The 19241-nt window shown below is 54.0% G+C and overlaps 1 protein-coding gene across 10 annotated transcripts in view; it reads left to right on the top strand.

Annotated features, from left to right (window-relative positions):
• The window catches only part of LOC101334017 (CLN6 transmembrane ER protein), a 68401-nt gene extending 50983 nt beyond the window's left edge, over nt 1–17418 (top strand). For 8 of the 10 annotated variants that reach the window (XM_073801170.1, XM_073801171.1, XM_073801169.1 and 5 more), the window contains 7 exons: nt 7680–7776; nt 7879–7909; nt 12499–12639; nt 13841–13961; nt 14236–14420; nt 15777–15869; nt 17105–17418. In XM_073801170.1, coding sequence (XP_073657271.1) covers nt 7680–7776; nt 7879–7909; nt 12499–12639; nt 13841–13961; nt 14236–14420; nt 15777–15869; nt 17105–17202 — 766 coding nt within the window. In that variant the 3' untranslated portion in view covers nt 17203–17418. Of the gene's footprint in view, nt 1–7679; nt 7777–7878; nt 7910–12498; nt 12640–13840; nt 13962–14231; nt 14421–15776; nt 15870–17104 lie in introns of all 10 variants that reach the window. The other 2 variants (XM_073801168.1, XM_033851884.2) reach the window with 2 other exon arrangements.
• The last annotated feature ends 1823 nt before the right edge of the window (nt 17419–19241 follow it).

Raw genomic sequence — 19241 nt, 5'->3', positions numbered from 1 at the left:
CCAAGAGACTGGCGAATCCACAGACCCCCCTGAGGGTGTTGCAGAGATGTCGCTGCCGTTACTGTGGGGAGAGAGAAGCCAGACGGTGGAAGGGGTGGCCATGGCTGTGGGCTGGCTGCTGCTTTGGAGGCTGAGAAAGGCCACAGACACTGAGCAAGTGCCCAAGGCTCAGGTTAGGGGCCTACAGGTGGGGTGCCAGGCTGGCCCAAACCAAAACTGCCGGAACGTTAATGGCCAGATTGAGGGAACAAGACGGGAAGCAGACACTTAGCCCACCACGCCGCGTGGCTGAAGGGAAGGTAGCTTCCCCGACAGGGGGTCCAGATGGTTGGGGCCCGTCCAGATGGGAACCCCAAGGCGTGGGACCCTACAGAGCACACTGATGAAGAGGAAGAAGATTGGGACGAGGTCATCGAGCTCCCTGTCCCCCAGGCGCAGATGAAGAGCTCTTTTCTCCCCCAGAGCGGAGGCAGCAGACCATCAGGAGGGATCCTCTCTCTCCCATCATAATGGTGATATTCTGTTAACCTCAGGGTCTGTTTCCCGTTTCAAAGTAGCAGCCCCCACGCTTGGAGCTCATTTGACAGCAGAGGGCTGGCTGGAGAATGCAGACGGAAGGCAAAGACCTGGATGACCTGTCAAATACTTGGGTGTTATCTGGTCAGGTAAGCCCAAAGTGGTACTGTCAGCAGTTACTGGCAAAATGCAAGCACACCTGTGGCCCATCACCCCGAAACAATTACAGACCTGGCTGGGGCTGTTGGGCTGTTGGAGGCCTCTCATCCCACATCTGGCCCAAGCTTTTTGACCCTTGTTCAAGCCTGTAAAGAAGGGAGCTCAGTGGGAGAGGACCCCGGGGGAGGAAGATGCCTTCACCCAAGCCAAGGTGGCTGTTAAACAGATCCAGGGCTTTAGGGATGTGAACTCAGGGACAGGCTTGTGAGGTGGACGTGGCCAGTTACCTGAAACGGTTTGGTTGGGGCCTGTGGTAACAGCGTAATCACAAGAGTGCCCTTGGGCTTCTGGTCCCACCCGTGGAAGGGGGCGGAATAACGATGCCGTGGGCTGGAACAACAGCTCTGGGCAATCGACAATGCTTCACAACAGGCGAAAGCCATCCCAGGAGGCGCCCCAGTGACTGTACTTACTCAGGATCCCACAGCTGAGTGGCTAAAGGATACCTTCCAGAAGCCCAGGTCCGGGCACGCACAAGTCCGAACCATAACTAAGTGGCGTGTCTGTTGAAGGCAACGTAGCCCTTGACCTACTGGCCCACCGAGTGCAGAGTTACACGCTGAGGCCTGGTTACCTACACCACGGAGGACCCCACCGGCCTGACGGAGACAGCTGATCCTCCTGAGATGCCACCTTTAGTGGAAGAAGGCACAGGCTCCATCCCTTGGGAGGTTTCGTACACCGATGGGTTGGCCCGGGGTAATCAGTGCAGGTGGGCAGCAGTGGCCAGCCGGCCTGCAAGGGACAGCATCTGGATGGATGCAGTGGATAGCCCGGGAGTGGATGGTGGCGGGGCGACCCAATGGGGAAAGGACCCCGATAGTGACCAAGGAACCCACTTTATGGGCCACGCAATTCAGGCATGGGCTGATAAAAATGACAGACACTGGCATCTCCCCCTGCGCTACGACGCCCCTGCTGCCAGGCTAAGCTGAGGGATGAATGGACCACTTAACCAGCTGGTGAAACTGGAAACCCGCTCTCTTGACACGTGGCCCAGGACGCTAACTCAGCCCCTCCGAGCTATAACTGAACATCCCAGGAGCAGTCGACCCAGTGCCTGCAGCACGTTAACCCAGAAGCAACTAGGCAACACCATCCAAGTTCAGCTGTTGACCACCGAAGGACCAGGACTGATCAGGACAATAACTTGTTTTCACCCTGGCCACCGGACCTATTCCTAGGGGAACCCGGTACACAATGGCCTGGGACTGGCAGGTAGGTCCCCGGCGTTCTGGGTTTGCTGCTTCATGGGGAATAGGATTAGAAAGGGACTTACAGGCTTCACCTGTCCTCCACTTGGCCCTGCCTGACACCACTAAGGTCATTAATCCAGGCCCCTGTTGGAGAAAGCACCATTATATGAACGCCGTGGTCTGTTATGCGCCCTCTCCAGTATTGGGCACTGGCGGTGGGGACTGAGGGTGGACAGACGGCGTGGGACTGCAGGCTGCGATGCAGACCACAGGTAGGGGTGGTGTGATCTCAGAATGCTGTTACTGCTTGTATTTGGCTTCAGGGTCATGATCTTCCCCCGTCTTGTGCCTGTGAAGCATCTCTATATTTCGTGCCTAGCCTGAGCAGAGGGAATGTGTTTGGGAACTGGACAGCAGTGGTGGCCTCGCCATTGGGAAGTCTGACCGCTGGGTCTACAGCGAGATGCTATCGTCATCCTCCTCTGGACTTCCATGAAAAGTTGACCCAATAAGCGCCTGGCTGCAAAGTCTGCCCACCTCTTGGACTCTTGATACTCCTTAGCAGCTGTTGGCTCTGTTGCATTTGTGGTGTTTGGTTGCAGTGCCCTCTGCATACCTGACCCCAGGGATATGGCGGAAGAGGGTCAGACCAAGATTGTAAGGGTCATATAGGGTGTGTAGGGGTGGAGCGTATGGTCAGGCCGTTCAAGATGGCTGTTCTCTTGCTCTCCGTACATCCCCAGCTCCACCAGGCCCTGCTTCGCTCCCATGACTATCCAATCCTCTTAATTGTAGGGCTTCATTAGGCCCTGGTAACTGATGAGCCCAGCTGAAGTCAATTCCCCCTATAACTGGTAACCTCCTTCCCCCGCAGAGCAGCAAAGATGGCTGCCGAGTCCCGTCTGCCGCACACGGTGGGGTGTTGCTCCAGGATGTTGCTTCAAACGTGTAAGATCCCCTACCCGACAAATCACTGATGTCTCTGTCACTGTCTCTGGGCTGTTCCTTTGGTCTCAAGGCTGGGCCACTCCAAGCCTTGCAGGCCTGCGGGAGTGCAGCCCAACAATTGGCGAGCCAGCCGAGAAGCCGGGAAAACTCCCGGGCGCACCGAGATGTCGGGGAAGAAGGACGGGGAATGGAACGTTGTGAGGAATCCGGGGGGTGGCCATCCACTCGTGTGCGGGGCCCTGTGGCGTCTGTCCTTGATGAATGAGGGCCGCCAAGAGACTGGCGAATCCACAGACCCCCCCCCTGAGGGTGTTGCAGAGATGTCGCTGCCGTTACTGTGGGGAGAGAGAAGCCAGACGGTGGAAGGGGTGGCCATGGCTGTGGGCTGGCTGCTGCTTTGGAGGCTGAGAAAGGCCACAGACACTGAGCAAGTGCCCAAGGCTCAGGTTAGGGGCCTACAGGTGGGGTGCCAGGCTGGCCCAAACCAAAACTGCCGGAACGTTAATGGCCAGATTGAGGGAACAAGACGGGAAGCAGACACTTAGCCCACCACGCCGCGTGGCTGAAGGGAAGGTAGCTTCCCCGACAGGGGGTCCAGATGGTTGGGGCCCGTCCAGATGGGAACCCCAAGGCGTGGGACCCTACAGAGCACACTGATGAAGAGGAAGAAGATTGGGACGAGGTCATCGAGCTCCCTGTCCCCCAGGCGCAGATGAAGAGCTCTTTTCTCCCCCAGAGCGGAGGCAGCAGACCATCAGGAGGGATGCCTCTCTCTCCCATCATAATGGTGATATTCTGTTAACCTCAGGGTCTGTTTCCCGTTTCAAAGTAGCAGCCCCCACGCTTGGAGCTCATTTGACAGCAGAGGGCTGGCTGGAGAATGCAGACAGAAGGCAAAGACCTGGATGACCTGTCAAATACTTGGGTGTTATCTGGTCAGGTAAGCCCAAAGTGGTACTGTCAGCAGTTACTGGCAAAATGCAAGCACACCTGTGGCCCATCACCCCGAAACAATTACAGACCTGGCTAGGGCTGTTGGGCTGTTGGAGGCCTCTCATCCCGCATCTGGCCCAAGCTTTTTGACCCTTGTTCAAGCCTGTAAAGAAGGGAGCTCAGTGGGAGAGGACCCCGGGGGAGGAAGATGCCTTCACCCAAGCCAAGGTGGCTGTTAAACAGATCCAGGGCTTTAGGGATGTGAACTCAGGGACAGGCTTGTGAGGTGGACGTGGCCAGTTACCTGAAACGGTTTGGTTGGGGCCTGTGGTAACAGCGTAATCACAAGAGTGCCCTTGGGCTTCTGGTCCCACCCGTGGAAGGGGGCGGAATAACGATGCCGTGGGCTGGAACAACAGCTCTGGGCAATCGACAATGCTTCACAACAGGCGAAAGCCATCCCAGGAGGCGCCCCAGTGACTGTACTTACTCAGGATCCCACAGCTGAGTGGCTAAAGGATACCTTCCAGAAGCCCAGGTCCGGGCACGCACAAGTCCGAACCATAACTAAGTGCGTGTCTGTTGAAGGCAACGTAGCCCTTGACCTACTGGCCCACCGAGTGCAGAGTTACACGCTGAGGCCTGGTTACCTACACCACGGAGGACCCCACCGGCCTGACGGAGACAGCTGATCCTCCTGAGATGCCACCTTTAGTGGAAGAAGGCACAGGCTCCATCCCTTGGGAGGTTTCGTACACCGATGGGTTGGCCCGGGGTAATCAGTGCAGGTGGGCAGCAGTGGCCAGCCGGCCTGCAAGGGACAGCATCTGGATGGATGCAGTGGATAGCCCAGGAGTGGATGGTGGCGGGGCGACCCTATGGGGAAAGGACCCCGATAGTGACCAAGGAACCCACTTTATGGGCCACGCAATTCAGGCATGGGCTGATAAAAATGACAGACACTGGCATCTCCCCCTGCGCTACGACGCCCCTGCTGCCAGGCTAAGCTGAGGGATGAATGGACCACTTAACCAGCTGGTGAAACTGGAAACCCGCTCTCTTGACACGTGGCCCAGGACGCTAACTCAGCCCCTCCGAGCTATAACTGAACATCCCAGGAGCAGTCGACCCAGTGCCTGCAGCACGTTAACCCAGAAGCAACTAGGCAACACCATCCAAGTTCAGCTGTTGACCACCGAAGGACCAGGACTGATCAGGACAATAACTTGTTTTCACCCTGGCCACCGGACCTATTCCTAGGGGAACCCGGTACACAATGGCCTGGGACTGGCAGGTAGGTCCCCGGCGTTCTGGGTTTGCTGCTTCATGGGGAATAGGATTAGAAAGGGACTTACAGGCTTCACCTGTCCTCCACTTGGCCCTGCCTGACACCACTAAGGTCATTAATCCAGGCCCCTGTTGGAGAAAGCACCATTATATGAACGCCGTGGTCTGTTATGCGCCCTCTCCAGTATTGGGCACTGGCGGTGGGGACTGAGGGTGGACAGACGGCGTGGGACTGCAGGCTGCGATGCAGACCACAGGTAGGGGTGGTGTGATCTCAGAATGCTGTTACTGCTTGTATTTGGCTTCAGGGTCATGATCTTCCCCCGTCTTGTGCCTGTGAAGCATCTCTATATTTCGTGCCTAGCCTGAGCAGAGGGAATGTGTTTGGGAACTGGACAGCAGTGGTGGCCTCGCCATTGGGAAGTCTGACCGCTGGGTCTACAGCGAGATGCTATCGTCATCCTCCTCTGGACTTCCATGAAAAGTTGACCCGACAAGCGCCTGGCTGCAAAGTCTGCCCACCTCTTGGACTCTTGATACTCCTTAGCAGCTGTTGGCTCTGTTGCATTTGTGGTATTTGGTTGCAGTGCCCTCTGCATCCCTGACCCCAGGGATATGGCGGAAGAGGGTCAGACCAAGATTGTAAGGGTCATATAGGGCGTGTAGGGGTGGAGCGTATGGTCAGGCCGTTCAAGATGGCTGTTCTCTTGCTCTCCGTACATCCCCAGCTCCACCAGGCCCTGCTTCGCTCCCATGACTATCCAATCCTCTTAATCATAGGCCTTAATCAGTAACCACTAACTACCTATGTGCTTGCCCCTGCCCCAGCTGCTGGTTTGCCTGGTAACTGAGGAGCCCAGCTGAAGCCAATTCCCCCTGTAACTGGTAGCCTCCTCCTCCCCTGGAGTAGTGAAAACTGCTGCCGTGTCCTGCCTGCCACCTTCCATCCACAGTGGGGAGTCGCTGCAGGATGTTGTTTTGGACATGTAAGATCCCCTGTCCAACAAATTGTCATCTCTTTCGCTGCCTCTGGGCTTTTCGGTCTCGAGGCTGGGCTACTACAAGGCCCAACAGTCATGTCTCCTCCAAGGGACCCTTTCCAGACACAGGGTGATTCCGAGTAAGCACTTGGCCAGGCCCTGCCGGCCTTCCCCACGGGCCTCTGCTCTGTGCTCCCCACCCTTCCAAGCCCCCACCTGACGTCCCATCTCCTCTTCTCCCGTGAGGCTGTCAGTGAGAAGTTCCCCTCCTCTCCTGCCTCCCTCCAGTGTCTCCTCTCCTCAGCCCAACCGGGAAGAGTGTGAATCCTCCAGCTGAAATTCTCTGGGTCTAGAAACGGGTGTGAATAGATGACTCGGGAGACACGAAATGGAGGAAAAGAGAACCTTCCACATGGAGGTGGTCAAGGGACAAAGGAGGGCCCCAGCTGTCCATGTGCCAATTACCAACGCATCCCTCTGCGCACGTGCAGCCCCTTTCTAGGACCCACTTGTCCCTGGTCCGGGAGCTCTGGTGCAGTGCACAACATGTGCAACCGTACGTGTCGGTCCTGACAAAGTGGCTTGACCTTGGAGTCGGAGCCCACAGGCAGGACAGCCGTCAGCCGTGGACAAGGGATATAACAGGTGTCTGGGAGAAGAACGGGGAGAACCCAGCTGTGCCCAGCACTGTATCTCCAGGGAACCAGCCCCCTCACTTTCTCAGTGGGTGTGGGGAGGGGTGGGGGGCAGCACAAACCACTGAGAAGTGGGGAGAGTCAGCAGCTTCTGCCGGAAGGGGTGGGGGCTGCGGTGGGGAGAGGAGGGAAAGGAAGAAAAGGGGGGAGACTTCCTGGCCGGGAAAGTCCCTTAAGAGGCCTCCCTCTGAGTCCCCTGGGCAGCCTGTGGTGGGGCTGGAGACCGCAACGCAGGCATCTACTGCATCCACACCCCGCCACACCAGAAGGAGGGGAGAGAACTGACACACATGCTGAGAACTGATGGTGCACCAGCCATTTGACCATCGAGAGCCCTGTGACGAGGCCCGGCCAGGACACTGAGGCACAGAGCAGTGAAGTGACACGCCAGTCACTCAGCAGAGGGGCCTTAGAGCAACAGTGGCTGTGTCCCTTCTGCATAAGGCATCCCAAGGCTCTGGCAGTGGAGGCGGCTGTGCTGTCACAGTGGGGTTTCCTTCCACCTACAAGGTGGTGTGTGATGAGCCTTAAGTAAGGCGGTGTGCAAAGTGCCCGACACCTAGGAGGAGCCTGTCAGCCCCCAGCTTAGTCCCCGGAGAGAGAGAGAGGAAAGACCCCCGGAGGCAGGGCCAGGGACCCCCTTTCTGTGTGTCACCCCTTCTTAGTGTCCACAGAGGGCTCCCAGGGAGAAACAGCATTTGTCCTCTGGCTACAGAGCTTCAGCCTCCTGATGCAAGACTGAGGGCTGGGGAAGCCCTCGTGCAGCCCCGGTCTCTCAGAATCCAACCTGCCACTAGCCCAGGCAGGCCGGGCATCAGCAGTGCACGGGAAGCTGGAATCTGACCCCTGGCGTTGGGCCTGGTCTCCATGGCAGCCGTGGATTTATAACCCGGGCCTCCACCCAGCTTGGCGGACTTTCGACTTGAAGCCGGGAGGAAGGGGAACAGGAAGGCGGTTCTGGGAGCAGCGAGCGCACGGGTGGCAACCGGAGGCCCCGCGATGGTGAGTGAGGGTCTGTGTGGCCCTGTCGCGCTGTCCTGGGCTGGGGTGGCCGGGGGGCTTTTGTGGAGTCTCTCCCTGACTGTTTTCCTCTCTCTGCTGCAGGCCAAGTTTCTTTCCCAGGACCAAATTAATGGTAGGTTTGGTTTGTTCTTTCATTAGCAACTCACAGCAAAATGTGGGTCTTGTTAGGCAATTTGCTCTGCTCATTTTTTGTTAGTGGGAGGGAAGGAGGTTGGTGGGAGAGCTGGGCCCACCCACAGGCAAGGGGCCGGCCACTGCAGGGAAGGGCTGGGTTGGAGGTGCAGGTGGGGGGCAAAGCTCGGAGGTAAGAGATATTGGTGTCACACCTCTCGGTGTGATTTACAAGAGGGAGCTCACTGGGTTTTCCCCCAGAACTTGATAGCTGGATTTGGGAAAGGAGAGGGAAAGGGAATGGACGGAGAGACACCGCTGTGGCTGAGGACCCAACCAAAGGAGGGGGCTTTGTAACTGGCTGAGAAAGAGAAAAGAGCCCAGGTTTGCACACTCAGGCAGGATGCTTCTACGCTCTGGGCCTCAGTCTCCCCATCTGTAAAGGGAGGGAAGGTCAGCTTAGGTGGTCTCTGAGGTCCCTTCTGTCCTGACAGCAAGCCTAGTTTTGGTGTTTGGAGCACTTTGTTCCTGGAATCCCCTGACCTGCTGGTCTCTAAACAGGCTTCAGTTTCCCGCAGTGCATGGTTCTGTTTCCACAAGGCCAAGCCAACAGGGTTGGGTTACACAGAACTCAGGGGCCCAGACCTGGCTGGGGAGGCCCATCCGAGCTCAAGTAGGGAGATGAACTGAGAGTTACCTAGGCAGGGATTCCAGAGTTCTGTGTACCAGGAGCTTGGTCTATAAGGGAGAGTGGGTGGGTGGGTTGTAGGCACCTCCCTACAGACCCCTTGATATCCTTACCCCACGAGGGGGAACAGAGCAGGGACTCTTAAAACACAAGGCCCAGGGCAGGGGCCCCTCTTGCCCAGGTCTTGAGGCAAGACTTGAGGAGTCTCAGGGCTGGAGTCCAGCTGTCAGCCTCAGCCTCCCCCAACCAACACTTGGCTCTGAGGGTCACCCTCCCTCTGGGGCCTCTGAACCTTGCAGAAGGGAATAAGGTAAGTTCCCCTTCGTATGTTAATGTCTGACACAAAGAAAGTGACCACAAATGTTAATGAATGAAAGACTGGAGTGGGAAGACCAGGGACCTTGGAGGCAGTGGACCTGGGGTCCAGTCACCTCTGAGCCTCAGTTGTCTCATCTGTGAAGTGGGGCTAATGACACTGCCTCACTAGGCTGCTGTGAGAGACACAGCATATGTCAGCCATGTGCCTGACACTGGGCCTGGGTGTCACCCAGACGTACGCTGGGGCCAGCTTGCTCTTGCTAGCATGAGCTAGATGGTACAGTTTTAAGAAATTTGTGAGCTGGTTGTTAAAATCAGCCATTATTAAATAATGGAAGATGAAAGAATGCTCCAATCCCTCCATCTGTATAAACATTTTAAAAAGATATCTCTTGGGGCTTCCCTGGTGGCGCAGTGGTTAAGAATCTGCCTGCCAATGCAGGGGACATGGGTTCGGACCCTGGTGCGGGAAGATCCCACATGCCGCGGAGCAACTAAGCCCATGCACCACAACTACTGAGCCTGTGCTCTAGAGCCTGTGAGCCACAACTACTGAAGCCCGCGTACCTAGAGCCCTTGCTCCACTGGAGAAGCCACCTTAATGCGAGGCTTGTGCACCACAACAAACAGTAGCCCCCACTCGCTGCAACTAGAGAAAGCCCGCGCGCAGCAACAAAGACCCAATGCAGCCTAAAATAAATTTATATATATATAAAAAAAATCTCTTGCAGTCAATAGTGCTGAAGATTTCAAAGATTTCAGTTTAATGAATATAATTTGCATAAAGGCCGAGAAGTAGTTTAATAGATCACTTATCAGATGTAATGATAGTATAGTCATTGGGAAAAGAGTAGCATTCATTGGCATGCAGCCTACCTCACTTAATGGTTAAATCAAAACTGTAGGTTGGCAATGGCTACAAGAGCTGTCAAAACTCACCGTGATAGTCAATTGGCTAGATGGAATTTATAATCGAGTATATTTTATGATTTGTAAATTGTGTGCTGCACATCCTCAAGTCTATAAAACTTAAACTATGTACATATATCATCAGAGCCGGTTGTTACATTCCGAGCATACAACTGGTGTTATCCTAGGCCCTGGGGAGGATTATTTTTTGCCTTGGGGTATTTGTATTTTCAAAGGGAAAACCTAAAGGGGATTTTTAATTCAATTTATTTAACCCAATTTGTTCTTTCATTCAACAGTATGAGTCCTTTCTTTGTGCCAGCCCAAATCTAGGCATTAAAAATATAGCAGTGCACATAATAGCCCCAAATTCCTGTGCTCACAGGGTTCACCTTGCAGGGATGGCGGGCGGGCGGGCGGGGGTGGGGGACGACAACAGGAAAGTAGTAACATAAACAGGATGTTGGATGGCCGGCTGGCCTATCAGAAGGAGAGCCAGGCAGGGAGAGGAAGGAGGTATGGAGGTCTGGGGGGGGGGTGGGGTGGGGGCGGGGCAGGGGGGAGGAGAAGAGCCCTGTTGTTCCAGCGCAGAACTCCAAGTTCAGAGCCAGACTCCCAGGTATCTAAAGGTAGGAAGACAGAACACATATGTAACTGAGGAGGTGGGCCCCCATTTGACCCTAGCCCTGCTGATATCAGGGACCACGGGCCCCCGTGGTGCAGGGCATGGGGGCAGGGGGCAATGTTCCCCCCTGTAGAGCCTGGTGGATTCCAGGCCCCAAGAATGTGATGTCCCCACCTGGCCACTGTCGGAAGATGGTCAACTGTCATAGGATGAGGTCTCAGGAAGGCAGCGGGCCCACCCCTCGTGCAGAGAGACAGAAGACAAACCAGACAGAAGACAAGGTGGGTGGCCAAGAGCGGTCCCCAGGAGGGGGAAGGGGAGAGCTGAGTTTAAGCCCTGCACACATGGTGGCCCTCTCTCTTCCCCCATCCCCACTGGCACTGGGCCTTCTTGGAGGAAATTAGGTTTTGCAGGAACCAAAGGTGGGGTTAAGCCAGGCTCTGGCCCTGCTTCCCCTGGGCCACTCCAGCCCCTGCCACCAGGTCCTGTTGATGGTCTGTCCCTCCGAAGCTCAGGCTCTGCAAAGTTCTGAAAGGGTGGAAAGTTCCCATTCAACCTCTCCACAGGCACAAAAGCAGCTAATTGTCTCTAAACCCCACTGCCTGGCCTGCCTTTGGTTAGCAACCTTCCTGAAATCCTCCTGCCAGGAGAGGCCTTAAGGAGGGACCATGAAAGGGCCCTAGGCCTGGGCTTCCTTTTGCTGTCTCTCCTGCTCTGCTGCCCTCTGGTGGCTTCTGCCCGGGAGTGGAGATCCAGTGTGGTCTCCGGGGCAGAGCAGGCTGCCCACTGTGAGTCTTCTGCTGCTCCAGCCTTCCGCCCCATCTGCACCATGGGAACAACGAAGGTACCACCCCCACAGGGTCACAGTGAGGATTACACAAGGGCCTGGGGGGCAAGTGCTAGTAGCGGGAGCTGCGGTTGCTGGTTTTGTTATCAGCTCAGGAGCCACTGGTCTAGGCCTCTGAGGAACCAGCTGGGTGTGGGAAGCAGGAGAGAGCAGGGTGCTGAGGACAGCACAGGGCCCTGCACGTTCCCAAGCGGGGCTCAAGCCAGGAGCTCTACCCTGTGGGCCCCAGGGACTGGACGAGAGGGGAGTGTTGACCAATTCTGATGAGAGCCCTACAGCCCGTGGTCAGAACCTCTGTGAGGGGCCCCTGATCTTCCCAAGCTCACGGCTGGCCTCACTGTGCCTCCAGGGCTTGGGGGTCGGGGGAGATGCAGGTGGGGGTCGGTTCTGCTGGACCTGGGGGGGCTGTGGATCTGGAGGCTACTTGGCCCCCAGCAGGGTAGAGAGGGTTTCGGGAGAGCAGCAGCAGAGCCTGGAACGACTTCCTGGCAGCGCCTCTTTAAGTCTTGAAGGGGGCCAAGGCCTGTGTCAGAGAGCAGCTTGAGAGTTCAGCAGCCTGGAGGCCAGCGGCTGGAGCAGTAGGCTCAGAAGTGCCCACAGTTGTGATTATTGTCATCACATATGAGAGCCTCTCTGCCAGGCCTGCCCAGAGGGGATTTCTGGTCCTTCCCAGAAAGGAGGACCCGTAGCCCCGAGGCATTATTGGCCCTGTTTCCCACATAAGCTGTCTTTGCCAAGGTCCCCTGGGAGTCTGGTGCCCTGCTGTGAGCTCCTGGTCTCCCTGGGCTGGCCCTGGAGGGTGAGAGAGCTTTCCTCTGGTTTTAGTCGACTGAGGAAGGGAGCAGGGAGGGTGAGAGGGAGGAGGCAGAAGGGAAGTCAGGAGAGGGAGGGGAGAGGGTTGGCAGATGAAACAGGACACCTAGTTAAATGTAAATTTCAGATAAACAACAAATATCTTTATAAGTATGTCCCATGCAAAACTTGGGATCGACTTAAACAATGAATACATTTTTTAGAATATCGGAAGTTCGGTTTACCCTGGCAGCCCTGTCTTTTTCTTTGCTGTCTGGCCACTCTAGGAGGGAAAGAGGAGAGGGGAGCAGGCAAAAGGGAGGGCAGGGGCAGAAAGAGGGGGGGAGAGGACAGAGAGGCGGGGTGGAGGGTGAAAGGCGGCTCCTGATTCTCCTTTCTGGGCTTTGGCAGAGTACAAGGAATGCTTCTCCCTGTACGACAAGCAGCAGCGGGGGAAGATGAAAGCCACTGACCTCCTGATGGTGATGAGGTGCCTGGGGGCCAGCCCGACGCCGGGGGAGGTGCAGCGGCACCTGCAGACTCACGGGATAGGTGAGTTGGCTGGGCCGGGTCAGTTGCCAGGGAAGGAGGAGTCTGGGCTGAGGGTGGGCCCTGAGCCCCACAGCTGTGGTCCTGGGGAGGGCCCGGCAAGCAGGTGCAGATGATGGGGTGTAAACAGCTCAGAAGTTTGAGGGGTAGGTTGCAGCTGGAGCTACTGGCTGGGTGCTGTGTATCACTCGGGCTTCCTTGAATCCTCACAGCAACCGGTGACACCCCCATCCCAGAGGACCAAGGGATCTAGGCATTCCCACAAGGTTATCACACACCTGCAGCCCAGACAGTGCTAAGTGATCCCAAAGTTGTTTTGATAGAACAATGTCCCTTAACTATTTGTCATGTGCTTAGCTCAACAACCCAATGAAGGAGGGCACTATCCTAATCCGGGTTTTACAGACAAAGATCAAGATTCAGAGCCCATTAGGTAACTTCCCCAAGTGCTTACGCCAATGGTGGAATCAGGCTTGGAACCCAATTCTGATCTCCAAATGGTTCTCTGGTGATGCGATTATGGGATTTTCATTCTCCTTGTTTCCTCTGTTTTTGACAATGGAAACATATGGGACTTTTCATAACCAAAAACAAGTTCTTTTTTGTTGTTGCTGGGTTTTTATTTTTTAAAGAAAAAGAGGGAGGGATGTCAGAGGCCAGGATGGCTGTTTGCATTGGTGGCTGAACACTCAGGAAGGAAAGAGAAGGGTGGCCTGGAAAGGACACTTGATCAAGAGCCCACCTGGACCTCAGTTTCTTCATCTCTCAGATGGATTCCCACCATCTGCTAGCGTTAACCTGAGGTCCCATCCGAGGGTGCCTGAAGTAGCACTGGGAGCCCGTCCTGAGGCCAGCCTGGGCCTGGGGGTGGGCCTCTGAAGGCCTCAAGCCCAGTGATGGGGCGCTTAGCAACTGAGATCTGCTGCTTCCATCTCCGAACGGGTGGTGGTTTCCTCTGGTTTCTGTCTCCTGCAAACAGGAAGCTGTGGTCAGAGGCAGTTCTGACTTCCTGCAGTTGTAGCCCAGCCAGGGCCTGGGCTGAGGTCCCCAGGCATGCCTGGAGGAGGGGTGTGGGCTGGAGGGACTGGGGTGGAAGCTGCAGTGAGGGAAGTAGTGAGGCTGCAGTGAGGTGAACAGCCTGGTGGGACAGAGGCTTGAGGCCCCAGGTGGGGGTCATCTGTCTATCTTTGTAAATGTGTTACAGTGGCTGCCAAAAGGGGGGATAGACATGTTGCTGCACTTCCCTCCAGTTCAGGGCAGGAGAGAAGCATCCAGAAGGGGATAGAGGAGGCAGTGCTTCATCCTAGTCCTGCCGCTGCTCTGAGGTGACTCTTCGCTCTGAGCTTCTGTCTCCTTAGTGGGCAAAATGCAATAACCAGTCACTAAGGGGTTGTTGGGAGGATTAAATGAGGCATATCCATGGTGGGAACTCAGCAGGACAGGCTGCATCCTCTTCCCCATGACCACTGCCTCCATCATGGTGCTTCCTGAGTTAGGTGGCCCTTGAGCTGGCCGTGAAGGCAGGAACCCAGCTGCCTTCCTCAAGAGAAGCCTTTTCCTCCTTGCTCACTCTGCTGTGTTTGGGGGTTTCCTAGACAGAAATGGAGAGCTGGATTTCTCTACTTTCCTGACCATTATGCACGTGCAAATAAAACAAGAGGACCCAGAGAAGGAAATTCTTTTGGCCATGTTGATGGCGGACAAGGAGAAGAAAGGCTACATCATGGCGTCTGAACTGCGGTCAAAACTCATGAAACTGGGAGAGAAGCTCACCCATAAAGAAGGTAATGGCCTGGGTCCCTCTTTCCCAACAGCACGAGGTGATTAAGGGGTTGGGGGAAGGACACCAAAGCCCAATCCATGCCACCTGGGTTATGCAGGCACTGCATTTGGTGGATGCCCCAGAAGGTTGTAACTAGATGTTGAGCTTAGTGAACTCTGGATTGGATCCCAGAAAAGAACTAGGGACGCTGTGGGTGGCAGGAGAAATTAGCCAGGGCGAAGGGACGGCTTGGGGAAACCCAGTTATGATCTACTTGGGCATCACACTGTGTTCTAAACTTTCACTGTGGGCCTTCATTTAGTGATTATGACAGCTCTGGGAGCACTAGTGTCCCCCTCATACTGATTAAACAGGTGCAGTGAGTGGCTTGTGAGTAACAGAGCTGGGAGCTACATGCAGGTCTATTAGACACTTGGACCCCCGCCCCCCAGCCCCTCTCAGGCTCTTTCCTCTCACCACAGCTGTCTTCTGAAGCTGCTACTGCTGCCAAGTTTCTAAATTGAGATGTTACTTTGCTCCCTTTCCCCACGACTCAGCCAGCTCTAAGAGCTTTTCCAGAAGGGGTGTCCGTGGTGGTCTTTGACTCCTACCTTCCCTGCCTTCCTACCTCAGAGAGGATGAGAGGCTTGGGTCTTCTAGGAAAGCCTGATGTCCATGGTAAGGGTGACTCCAATGTTGGGCCCTTTGCAGGTGTTCTCCCAGTCTGCCTGGTGGGCCCCTCGGTCCAGCCATGGCAGCCATGCCAGGTCGCTACCAGAGTCCACACCCACCAACCCCAGAGGCTGGGATTTCTAGTTAGGCCGCTGGGCCACTGCCTATGATTGAGGCAGGAGGAAAAAGGCTTCAGTAGTGATGGGCCTTTAGCCTTTGGTTAAATCACAACAAACAGACTTGAATCCTAGCTCCCCCTCATTCTGGGGGACCTCAGGTGAGTTTCTTAACCTCTCTCACCCTCCTCAGTTTCCTCATTGGGAAATGAGGTTACAACAGACAATCCCTCAGGTCCCTCCAAGAGCTAACATTCTATAAAGCAGTCTGCTGAGATTTTATCTGCAGTCACAAAGGCACAGCGCAAAGCATGTAAAAATAGCTCTACAGAAGGCAGATGGAGCTTCCCCCGCTTTTTCAGGCCGGGAGCTATCACGATCTCGTCTTTCATTGTGTCTGTTTTAATGCGAACAGGGAAACACGGGCTCTCCTTCCCTCCCCGGTTCTGAGGACACTGCATGGGCTTTTATGTACCAAGTGGAGTGTTTGTTAGCAGAGGGCCAGCAGGGGCCTTATTCTTACGGTTAATGATCTCTAAAGCAATACCATGGTCCCCAAACTCAAACATATCTCTCATTTGTTTAACCAGTAAAGAAACATTTCAAAGAAACTGACAATGTCACCCAGACAGAGACTGATGTCCCTTCCTCTGGCTGTGGGAGAAGGAAAGATGATACTAGAAGTAAGACTCCCTTACCCTCAGTGATTGAAAGAAAAAGCTTCAGTTTTACTACAGAAGCATCCTTGGAGCTGCTGAGTTGGCTGGGAGGGAGGCCTCCTTTGCGACCTGGTTCTTTGTGGGTTCACAGGGAACCGCCGTTCTACCCAGAAGGCATCATCAGACTCCAGCTGCCCCTCTTCTGGACAGTTGGAGGCTGCAGTGGTTGGTGTTAGACCTGTCCATTGGGACGGTTTTAACTAAGTGGTTGGTGGGTAGAAGCATCTCTATGAAATAAGATAAATTACAGTCTCAACATTCTGAAAATACTCAGAAGTGCCATCAGCTTAAGCACAGAGCACAGTAATTACATTTTTGGAGGAGGATGGTTAAGCAGGAAGTCACAGGATATTTTCTAACAACTACCCAGGATTATGTTGGGGATGCCTGGGGCTGGGGAAGTTGACACAGAGCAGTGATAGTTTTGTAAGAGGGTGAGGATGGTCCTGAGAAGCCACCGTGGAAAAGTGTAAGCTGAAATGGCTCTTTTTGTCAACTGCTGGGAGAAGCTAGTATTTTGTCCCAGGGATCCAGAACCAGTAAAGGTTGGGGTTTTGGTTTTGTTTTTTCTTTTTTTGAGCAACATTAGAGAACAGTGGCAGTTTTTTGGTAGGCTTTGAGCTTAGACACAGTTGAATATATTTTCTCTTACGGTACCCCACCCCCGAAACGCACACTTTTTAAAAGAGGTGATGGTGGCAGGTACCACTCGTCACCGAGCCCCCTTGGGGTGGGGTGGGTGTCAAGTTGGAAGGCAGACTGGCAGGTCAGGGGCAGGCCAAAGACTGCGCTGGGGGGCCTGGGATGGAGCTACAGAGGGTGTCTGTTCTCTGCAGGGGGCTGAGACGGTGGGCTGTAGAAGGTAAGATTCATGCCAAAGCTTTCTGGAAATACTGGCCCAGGGGCCAGACATTTTCTGAAGGGGAAAAAAAAAGCACAAGATGGTTTCAGTGACTGAATCCTTACCAGTACACCCCTACCCTGGCCCCTGCAGAAAGCCTGATGAACTCAAAATTGGATACATGGTCTCCAAGGGGTAGGGGGTGGGTTGTCCTGTTCCCTCCACTGGTTTATTTCCTCATCTACGGGAATAGTCAATCAGACGCTCAGGGAAGACCTCCAGGGAGTCCCAACCCCCAACTGGATGTCCTATAACGTAACACTAAAGCAAACTGAAAAATTAATGTGATTTATTGCAGTGGATGATCTTTTCAGGGAAGCAGATATTGAACCTCATGGCAAAGTGAAGTATGACGAATTTATCCGCAAGATCACCATTCCTGTGCAGGACTACTGAATGAGGAGAAGGCAAGAGAGCCTCCCCTGGGCCGGAAAACTCAGACCGATGAATCTTTAAAAAGAAAAGCGTTCCTTTCACTTGTGGGAGATGGCAAACACAGCAAGATGACATACCTGACCACAGCAGCGGGTAACTTAGCAAGGAAACGAAACGATTTCAGCTACAGTATTAGCATGTCTTTAATAAAAGACTTTTACTGATTTTAATAACTAACTACCATCAGTCTAGCCCTTTATATCATGGAAAGAGCCTATGGTTTAGAGTTGGGCCAGGGTTCCAGTCCTGACTCTGCCACTTCTGAGTCAGGTGATTTTGGGCAAATCATTTCACCCCTCAAAGCCTTAGGATCCTCACTGAGGTTGGATTCCTACTTCTTACCTCATGGAGCCTGTTGAGAATGGTCTTCAAAGGGCCTTTGCAAATTGTAGAGCACAGTGTAATCCTAGGTTGCCATGGTCGTGCTTCTCCTAAAAAGGGCAATTTACCGAAAGACTAATATTCTGTATTTGGGTGCTAGAATCATCTTCCGCATTTCCAAGATAAAGCTAGCTGAGAAACAGCAACAAACAGAGAGCTCAAACTATGGCAACAGTTCTTGCAGCACCACAGGGTCACATACAAATTCTCATTCCCAGTGCATACTAATGTAGTTCAGGATATTCATTCATAAACAGGATAAAAAACAGGTTTAAAACAAGGCAGCATCAGCTAAACCCTGGGAAGAGTGATCCGACTACACCCCAAACCAAAGGAAACCAGATGTGACGAGCTGCATTCACTGAGGCCTTGCAGAGCTTGAGAAGACCTGTTATGATGCTTCTGTCAGAATTTTGAGCTCCTCCCTGACCCATTATCAGAGAGGTTCATGGGACTGGGATGGTCTGCTCAAGTGGGCCAAACTGATGATGGCTTCAAGCCATTTCCTCAGGACTAATGGAAAGTAATAAGGGGATGGAACAGGCCACAGCCATGACCCAGAGAGAGAGCCCTGGAAAACAAACAATAGTAGGGGTACTGGTCCTGCCGGGAGCTTTTCCAGCACAAGTGGCTTTTTAAGTTAGTTATGTAGCCAGGAGGTGCCAGGATGGTGCTGCCTGTGCACTCATCAAAGGTGTGGATCCATCGCTAGCGCCAGCACAGCCCTAAAACGGGCTGGAGTCACACACCAGCATGCTGAGGGCGGAGCGGGGCAGAACTCTTAACTACAGAGATTTTCATCCTTATATGTATCAAAACTGGGATCTCTGGGCTGTGGCTTTTTCTAATTGTGCCTTAGTGGCTAAAGCAAAAGAAAACCAAATTAAGAGGGAGGTGCGTCTCTGGGGAGGTTTACACAGAACGCAAATCTAAGGGCCAGGAACAAGGTAAACTTCAGGGGACAAAACAGTCACAGTCTTAGTGCAGCTATCTCACGATGCTGCACGGCCTCAGACCAAATGGAGGTCCTGAGAAAGGAGAGCCGCTTTCATTTCCCCAACAGTGTAACTGCCAATGAAGTGAGTAGGAATTCCTAGGAGCTGCGTGGGGGCAGGCAGTATATGGGCCCCAAAACACCAAGTAGGTGACCTTGTGATCGTCAGGCTGGGGATCTTAGGCTCACTCGGTACAGGGGCAGATCCAGGTTTTGTGGGGTCTGAGGGTTATACGATTCGGCGGCCTTCTTTAAGAATATTACAGTAGAAATATAGAATTACTAGGGCTGCTCCTGGGACCCTGGAAGAGACCAGAGCAAGTGAGGGGCCCTGGTGCTTAAACTTCATTACCTTCATGGTAAATCCATCTGAGGGCTGGTTAGATGTTGGCACCCATGTTGAACTGCTATATTTCACTTTCAGGCAAGGCTCAAGGGTCCTAGTGCGCCACATTTCTTTTTAACTCATCATGGACATGAGGAAGTTAGTCCTGCACAGCCACTCTGGAATACCAAGGATTAGACAGTAGATACCTGTGATTTAGATGGGACAGGAAAAGGAAGTTCTGGGCTATAACAATAAACGAGGGTATGTTCCCTCAAAGCTTTGTCTTTATATGCCACT

This window comes from Tursiops truncatus, chromosome 2, assembly GCF_011762595.2.
Source record: "Tursiops truncatus isolate mTurTru1 chromosome 2, mTurTru1.mat.Y, whole genome shotgun sequence".
Taxonomy (NCBI): domain Eukaryota; kingdom Metazoa; phylum Chordata; class Mammalia; order Artiodactyla; family Delphinidae; genus Tursiops; species Tursiops truncatus.
Note: the sequence above shows the minus strand (reverse complement) of the source record. Positions and strands in the feature narration are given on the sequence as shown.